This window comes from Lepisma saccharinum, chromosome 1 (assembly GCF_977018435.1).
Source record: "Lepisma saccharinum chromosome 1, izLepSacc3.1, whole genome shotgun sequence".
Classification (NCBI taxonomy): domain Eukaryota; kingdom Metazoa; phylum Arthropoda; class Insecta; order Zygentoma; family Lepismatidae; genus Lepisma; species Lepisma saccharinum.
Genome location: NC_139229.1, coordinates 161258532 through 161268201, shown reverse-complemented (window position 1 = coordinate 161268201; position 9670 = coordinate 161258532). Strand labels below are relative to the sequence as shown.

Here is a 9670-nt window from a genome sequence, read left to right as displayed (position 1 = left end):
ACTTTGACAATCAGTGTTCTAAAGATGTTAAGTTTGTAAAATTTAAATCTGTGAGTTTCACAAATGATGCAGTTGGAAAATGTGATTAAAGATTTTGTAAGGTAAAAAGCAAAAATATAAATAATTAAAATCAGAATGAAAACACAAAACAAGGTATCGAAACAACCATATAATCAAAGAAATACTCATTTCCAAATTATGATATTCAATTATGTTTATTTCACAATATATATTTATATATACACATGGCTTTATAAAACATTGCAAAAATATTGTAGGAAATAAATAGAGTATCAATGACAATATTAGAACAAACAGGTAAATATAATAACTCTACATACAAAATTGTCCTGAGATTTGTTGTATTATATAATTGCATGTTCTTCATAAGTGAACAGATTATTTACAAATATAAAAATGTATATGTATAAAAATGAAGTTGTGCACCATCTAAAAATAATATAAGGACTGGCATGGTTCACACATACAAAAATTCCACATGCACACACTCAAAAGCACTCACTCCAAAAGTATCAAATACAGTGAACATAAGCTTACACATTGTCACTTACAGTAACAACAGTAGCGATATTCCATTTACAACATTCACACACTATTCCCAATGGCACAAAATGGCAAGAAATGTATTAAAACAATCCCCAAAACAGATTTTTGACACTTCTCAGCATTTCTCAATTTCCAGAGCACATTGATGGCACAATTCAATGCATTTTCTAGAATCTTTATAACAGGAACTATTGTTATTAAAATTAAAATAACTTGTCTTTCTCTTAACAATTATTGAATATTTTACCTTAAATTGGTAATATAAAAGGATTTTTGATAACAAACACTGGAATGATTGTTTACCAATGCTGATGAACAATAAGTACTTTTGTATTATATACATAGTATTTTTTAAAGTATATTATATTTCATTTATAGCTGTTAATATCATACAATTAATATTTACAATTACAGGAATTCAAATATACAAAATTATTTACGGCATTTTGTATTGGTATACATTATTTAATTAGGTATGTTCGACACCAAATATTACAGGTACATAGCCTGCACCTATATTAGTATTTGTAAATTGTTGCAATAATTACATGCCCAAAAAAACTTACAAAAAATTATGTACAGAAAATATCAGTTAATGTTGGAAAAAAAGATGTCTTTTCTTAATCTATATTCATGCACACACTCAAACACACACGTCTATGCACAGACACTCACACTCACACTCACACGCATACGCACACACACACAGACACATGTAACTTACAATGTTAATAACAAGTGGTATATCTTCCTGAGTTTATTCAATTAAAACAATTTTCATACAGCTAATTACTGTATACTTGCAATACTTACAATACAATATTTTGTAAGGCTGGGCCGATACCACTTTGAACTGATACCGATACCAATGCCGATACCGATACTTGTATAATTCCAAATTTAAAATGACAAGGTTATATTATATATACATATACATACACACATATATGTATGTATGTTTGTGTGTGTGTGTGTGTGGTGTCCAATTATTATAATTATATTATATTTTATACGTATTCACTTTTAGAACAGTGACAATCGAACAGATGTTTCAAATATGAGAGAAATATTACCATATAAGAAGCTAAGAGAGAGGCAATCGTGTGGTCGTCGTCCCCCTCTCCCCCATGTTGAAAAATGAGATCATGTCTCTTCAACCTCCTCTAAAACTACTAAGGGATTACTCTTCCCAAACTAACATTAAATCATCCGTGAACTCAAGAATAATTGGTGATTTACCAGCCCCGGACACGACGTCTAAAACTAACAGTAAAGCTGTAATGTGAAACGAATCTCATCTCTTTTTTGTCTAATAAAGAGAATAATAATTAGTAAACAAAATGTAAGGAGAGAATGAAAACTTACCAGTCTCTTGCTTCTCTATCAGGCGACTGACTTCAGTAGTGATATTCCGAAGTGACTTTGCTTTCGATATACTTTCGGCAAATGATTTCTTAGAAAAATTAAATGTATAGTTCTATCGCTTGGCGTGGGAGGAATCCAAACCCATCATTACACTTTTCCAGAAACTAACTGCTGTCATCTGTCATTCAAAGAAAATTATTCCCCTGCCAAATTCCTTGTGCTGAAACACGTCTGCTGGAACCCAGTCGGGACAAACAAAAGTCTAAAGTTGGAAAGGAAAATGGGGATTAGCCCAGTTATTTGAATCCAGGAAAATGCTATTTACTATGTCTGTGACACGTCCACCCCTTTTTGACTGCGGGAGGTACTAAATAGAGGAAAGTCCGCAAACACAAAAGAAAGTCGAAGGATTACCAACAGATGCATCGTTAGCTTTCGGGACCTCATTGGAGTTATTGTTATATGAAACCGCATCTGTACGAACAAAGCCTGGTAGACTTCGAAGAGAACTAAAGAGAAGCAGCAAACTCCTATGGGGATAATTTCACGTTACGCTTGATTTGCAAGATATTTGACCGCAAGTCTTATCTGCGTACAGATCTTTGTGTCACGCACTTGCTGTTCTGTTCTTGAAAACTTTAGTACAGGTTCATTTAACAAATGTACAACTTTCTTTAATTTTTTTTTCAAAACCAAAGGTAAGTCGGAAAAGGTGAACAAAACTTTGAAATGGAAAAAGACAATTGGTTTTGGCCGTGCCTCTAGCGACTCAAAAACAATGGTATCGGCTAGTATCGGTGCAAAATTATCAATCGTTACTTTCTGATACCCATACCCCTGGTATCGACCATTACCGATACATCAGGATCGGCTCAGCCCTAATATTTTGCTTTACATTGCTTTACATGCTGATAACAGCTCCTCTCTCCAAGCATTTGATTTGTGTGAAACAATTCCTTTTTTTGTGTAAGAATGCTGAATCCAATAACTTGTAATGTGTTACTAGTGCATGGATATTACTGGATGTAGCATATATTTCAAATACATAGCATTGTAGGAACTTTACAATATGTTTGTTTACAATGTAATGTTTTGTTGGAGCATCAACACACTGGAACATACTAAGCTGTCAACATGAATAAAATTATGAGTAGCAATGTACAATAAAGTTCAGTTTACAAAATCTTATGTAATTACATATTATAAATAATGAATTAAGGTTTCATAGGTATGAAGGGATATAAGTATATATAAAAGTGAAATGGACTTTTTGGAAAAGCTTGCCTGATTAGGAGATATAAATGCTTTACACTTTATAGTCTAATATGGAAAATAATGTGTTAAAGCAAGAAGTTAAAATAAAGTCTTCTTATAGTCTTATCACATTTAACTAGCACAGTGTCCTTCCTAGAAGATTGTTCATCCTTGTTTTAAAAATTGCTGTCAAACATCTCAGTTGTTTCATAATTCACTATGTTTTAAAAACAAGTACTTTATCTCTACAGATTAGACACTTCTTGAAAAGTCATGTACTACTTTCACAAAAAGTATACATGAACTAAGTAATATACTGTGTAAGATAATGAAGTGACAGGGGATTATCTATTAAAAGAGAGTAAGTTTCTTAATTCATATTCACTGAATCAAAAATTCATATTAGTTTAAAAGGAGATTATTTTGTGTTGGTTTTCAATTATACTTCTTACAGAGATTTTCAATAAAATTCATCAATAATTTTCAAAATATTAAGAACTATTAATATTTGTACAGAAAACCTTTTGCCATTTTAAAAGAGAACAATTTAAATACCATAAATGCTCAATGTTACACAAATGAGCTGTCATTTGTGATTAAATCATAAGCTGTCTCTATTCTGTTTATCGTTATTGTTATTATTTACCATTCCTTGCCTTGGAAAGCTGATAAGACCATGATTTAGAAAGGGCACCATTGCCATGTTTTCTGACTAAACTTAGAAACTCATGAGAATAGGAAAAATTAGGAATGCAATGAAAAGTAATAAATAAATTCATTCCTATCGATCAGAAAATTCAGGGTTGTGTTCCACATGTTTTCTGAACATTCAGTCACACTCATTCAAAACCTTGGCTTGCCAGCAGAATTAAAATTGTTTTTCTAGTTGCTGGTCATTTTGTTTCCTCATGTCGCCCCCTCATCATCACTTGAGCTTCGAGCTATGCTTGTAAGCCTGTCTGGAGTAAGCATATCAGATTCGTCATCTGACATGTCATACCACGGACGTTCTTCAATTCTTATTTTCTTCTTTTGTAAAGGCCCACTTGGATCCCCTTCTTGTTTCAGCTGAAAAAAATGAATAATTAATATATAATGGACTCCTCCAAAGTGCATGACAAATATGTTAACAGGATCCCAATGTTTTATCACCCAATCAAACTTTCTCCTTGGTTTCAACTAATGTTGATTACCTATAAAATTCATAATGTTCTGTCATCATATAACAAACACTAATGTAAAAAATATACTTTTCTGTGGTTGAATAAACATTCAGCATTTCAACACATCCACATGTGTTAGTTATGCCTGTGTATAATATTTTTTAAATGTATAATCAATGCAGCTCTTGGAAAAGGTGGATGTTTAAGATATCAAAACACAAAGAATAAGTAAAGGTAAAGTTCCCCATGCATATAACAACGTGCCATGAAAGCATATTTATGGGATGTGGGGGTAGGGCAAAATAAAGATAATAATAGGAACACTGTGTTAACACAGACACATAGAAAAGTGTTAATATGTATGTATCTTTGTCAAGCACAAAAAATGAATTAATTCCAATATACTTCTTAAAATATTCAGCACTTTAATTTATTTGGTACATTATGTATTTCTTAGTATGTACATTTGTTTCCTGTTATGAACAGATCAGTATGTACTGGAATTAAAATTATTTACTTTAATTTTGCAATTTTAAATAACTTCAAAAGTACTTACTATTACTAGCAGGCAGATAAATAAACAAACAAAAAAATACTGATAGCACAAAGAATCCTGTATAAAGAGATTACAAACTAACACACCACTGATGTTTGTTTATTTATTTACATTTTACTTGGGATTACCGCTAAGCATCCACTGATGTTTGAGTTCAACAGACCTTTTCTTTCTTTCACATTTTCTTACTATTAGTCTGCTTCCTCCTGGTAATACGAACTGCTACAGAAAATGTTATCAGGCATGGATGTTTTATTTCAATTTTACCTCAGAATCCTAACATGGTAATGTGTTGTGTTAGCTATCACATCATCATTATTATTATTTTTTTTCAGTGTGCATTTAGAACATTTTCAAAATAAATATATTTTAATGTGCTTTCATCAAACATTTTCAATAGTAAAAAATTCTTGCAGAAGGATAAAAGTGGACATGATTATTATTCTCCATTTACAAGACAAGTCTATCAGCAAACTTGTTTTGTGATACAAAAAAACAGGCAATGATCATTTCACTTTGTTCCTCTATCATGTTTTTTTTTAATGCTTGTGCTTCTTCTAGAATTCAAATTACTATTGAACAAGTTACAGATAACTTCAACAGTATATATAGTTTGTACATTTTTATTATTAAATATTTTGAAATGTGTAGAATGTATCTGTAACCTGGTGAAATATGGAAACAGATCAAGGTCCGTCGATGTTGTTTGCCACTTGCCTCAGAAGGTCTGGTCATAAGGCCCCTCTTTAACAAGTTGAGGTGGTTGTAAAACTGTGACATCATAGGGATGCAAGATCGCTGTGGATATTTTGGAATTCGTTAGTTTTAGCAAGGGAAACGTGTTTCTCTGTTCTTTCCTTGCTCTTGTATTTGTGTATTTCCAGTTTTTTTATGTGATTTATATTGTAGTGTCCGAGTGATGATAATGTCTGCATTATCTCAAGAAAAAAAATGCTAATATTTTTTTACCATATATTTCCGTCTGATGAAAAGTTCCGAAAAATTGGCAGAGAAAAGCCTATCGAAAAGACAAACATTTCAGGTTGCTAATATTTTTTACCGGGATGTTAGGAATGTGATTTACAATCCGAATTGCTAAACCTTAAACCAAAGAAGAGTTTGAAGAAGGGCGCCGTTCTTACATTAATTACTTAATCACGAACAACTTGTAATCAAAAACTCATATTGTAACAACTAGCAACTGTATTCGTAAAACCTCTTATAGCTATTAACATTCTATAACTTCATTATTTTATTTTATTTCACTTTATCTTTCATAGCTATTATGATTATTAATATGATTAATAGGTATATAATTTTTGTTCTAGCTGACTCAAAGTCATGCACTTACTAAAGATGAATGCAACGATCATTAGATACCTATGCACTTAATTTAAATGTAATGCTTTTCTCTTTCTTTTTTAATCAATTTGCGTTCGTTCTATTCAATTAAGTTTACATGTAATCAATAGGCTATGTAATAATGTATTCCATTTTTTACTTGTAATCAACTCCCAGACAAGGGCCTGTTGTAAGAACGGCTCTCCAGGTTGAAACATGCCCGCTCTAATAAAGATGACTTTCTTCTTCTTATTATTAATTACAGTTACACATCAGCAGGTCAGTGATAATAACCGCGTTCTTGCAAGTAGGGATGGCCAAAACTGGATATTTTACTATGAAGTATATGATTGTGAAATGAGGGAGACATAACTTAAAATACACCACATTAACAGCTTTGTTAATAAAATCTACTTGAAAATGGAAAAATTGATATAAACCTCTCTCCCCGAAATTCGGATTACCTCAGAAATCCGGTAGTAAAATTTCCGAATTGGGATTTTAAATTTTCTTGGATTTGGATATTTTTGTCCATCCGTAGTGTGAAAGCAAGATGTGTCAGGAAGAAGGTTCTGTCTGCCCTAATAAGTGTGTGTGTATCCTCGAGAACAAAAATCTTGATCATTCTTGTCATTTGTTCATTAGAAAATGAAACAATAGCAAACACAAATTAACACGTACTTCATGTTTTTTTTTCTTTTAAATGATTAGCATTAAGAGGCCATACTGCAGGGGCAAAAGCATAAAAATTGGTAGGATCTCCTCTCCACGTCTCCTCCTAATCGTCGCCACTAAAGCAAGTACACTTTTTTCGGAACTCGATATCTGAATGGCAGGATTCAAAAAAATGAAACGGAGAAACTCCATAAAGCAACTCAATGATTCCAGAGCTGCTCTTTTTACAGTTTTTCCGGCATTAACCGTGGGAAAACTTATGCTTTTACTTACTTAAATTTTTTCTATGCAAAAATACATTCATGTACTATTCTATGTAAGTTGTGTTGCCATGTTTTTCTAATATGAGTTTTCCCCTCAAAAACAAGAGTCTTGCATGCTTTACAATGCTGGAAATACCACTCGGAGAAGTGTCATCCTGATGACGTCACAGAAACCCTCGTGGGGTTGTAAACATGGGCACTGAAAAAAGGACGAGTTATGACCAGACCTTCAAGAGCAGGGAAAACTAGCAGTCGACGGACCTTGGAAAAGAGATAGTGTGAGATACTTTGTGACTAACCACATCATTATTCAGGATAGTAATATTTATGGAAAAGTATTTCCAACATAATGTGATATGGAAGCCAAAGGATAGAAAGACAATTTTGAAGATGAGCTATGATAATCCCATAGGTTAGGTTTTGCAGATAAGAATAATAGTTGAAATTTTAAAAAAGAAAGAATATTAAGAGTGTAGCAATCAGAGAAGATTTTTTTTTAAAAACCAAGATATTAAAAAGATTGGTACATGAAAAGACATGGCTTGATGATGTGGAGAAGGAATAAGTAAACATGCTTGGAGAAGAACCTGGCGTAGAGATATGGACATTCATACAAAACAGTTTATTACAGCCCTTCTGCATTGCAGCAACTGCACTGACTCGTTAGTGCTCGAGACAAATACATAAATTTATTTACATGTAACTTTCCGAACAAGTGAATAGGTATGAATATTTGGGAGCAATAATACTAGGCAATGGAAATGTAGAAGAAGAAATAAATAGCAAGATTCTAAAAACAAATAAAATATATTACCAAATAAATAATACAATAGTAGGAAAAAAGGAGGTACAAGAAAATACAAAATTAAGGATTTAAAACCATAATTATATGAACAATGCTCTATGGCATAGAAAGATTAACGCTCCAAAACAAGCACAAAAGTAGATTAACAGCAACAGAGATGAAATACCTCAGAAGAGTATGAAGAGTAGGAAAAACCAGACGAGATAGAATCAGGAACACTAAAATCAGGGAACAGCTACAAGTAGAATCAATTGAAGAGGTAATAGAGAGCAGAACACTGAGCTGGTATGGCCATGTCATGAGAATGGGAGATGAAAGAAAACCGAAACAATTAATGGAAGCAAGACCAGAAGGAAGGAGAGGAAGAGGAAGACCTCGGATAGAATGGGAACAATACCTGTCAGAGATGGTTACTAAAAGAGGGAAGACACTAATGGAAGTTAAAAGAATGGCACAAGAAGAGTTTTAGCAGATGACTGAAGGACCCCGATGCCCAGTGCTCGAAAAATTTTCTTCAGAGCTAGGTGCCAGCTCTGAAAATCAGGTGCCAGGAAACCACCTACTAGTAATTGTGGATACTATAAGAAGCTGAGCCAGCCCCTGTGGCGGAGTGGTTAGCACATTGCGCAACGATGCCAGGGGGCCCGGTTTCGAATCCCAGACTGGGCTTGGATGTTTGTGAGTGTCCATTCATCAATTTCATCATATCATCATTCATCACCATATTTGCAAATTAGCCAAAAGTGGCACAAAAAGCAAAGTAAAATAAAGCAAATCAATCAGTCTATAAGCTGAGCATCACCGTATTCAAAACATCGCTAAATTATGTGAGAAAGCTGGAAATGGGGGGATGGGGGACAATGAGTAAGAAATTGTTACTGATTCTATAGAATGTTCAGAACGTTGATAAAAAAATAATTTGCTAACTTACGTTGTACTGCAATTAGAACTTAGAATCTTGAAAGTTTCGTACACTAAAACTTAAAAGACTGGCAATATTACAGCAAAAGATCAAAGTCGCCAAGATGAAATTTTTAGTCGCCATGGCGACCGGGATTTTTTGAGCCCTGCCGATGCCTAACAGCACGAAGGGGAAGAAGAAACTAACAAACAAGCATGTAACTTGAGTGATATTCCAGATAGTTGAAGATACATTTTAGCTTTCTACTGACACTACCTTCACTAATATTACAGATTGCCAGCTACGTATATGCTTTTAAAACATTAATATTGTAAATTATATCATAGTTAACAGAAAGCATATTGTGACTATGTTAGATCTTCGAAGACTGTCAGGGCCTCCCCGATGGTGCAGTGGTAGCGTTGTCGCCTTGTAATCAAGGGGTCCTGGGTTCGATACCTGCTGGAGGCACATAATGGTTTAGATCCCACTTTAAACTGTAGGTCCAGTCCCAATTAGCCTTACTGTGCATAAAGTAGACTTGAAACACCAATTCAATTCGAACACTGTCACTGAACTTGTAGTTAATTATTCAAAAACATTTCTTACTTAATCCTCATATAGTGCATTATTAAATACATAATTCCTCATTCTCAACAAAGAATGAAGAAGTAAAACAGTAAGCCATTATCAAAGGTGAATTTAGTTTAACATGATATATTATGTAATTACGAAATTTCCATAGTGTGAATATACAAGTGATGCAATGAGTAATACATA

The 9670-nt window shown here is 33.2% G+C and overlaps 1 protein-coding gene across 3 annotated transcripts in view; it reads right to left on the bottom strand.

Moving 5' to 3' along the window:
* Positions 1 to 209: 209 nt before the first annotated feature.
* The window catches only part of LOC146003239 (uncharacterized), a 121060-nt gene continuing 111599 nt past the window's right edge, over positions 210 to 9670 (bottom strand). For all 3 annotated transcript variants that reach the window (XM_083141418.1, XM_083141436.1, XM_083141427.1), the window contains one exon: positions 210 to 4254. In XM_083141418.1, the coding sequence (XP_082997544.1) occupies positions 4093 to 4254 (162 nt within the window). In that variant the 3' untranslated portion in view covers positions 210 to 4092. The remainder of the gene's footprint in view (positions 4255 to 9670) is intronic.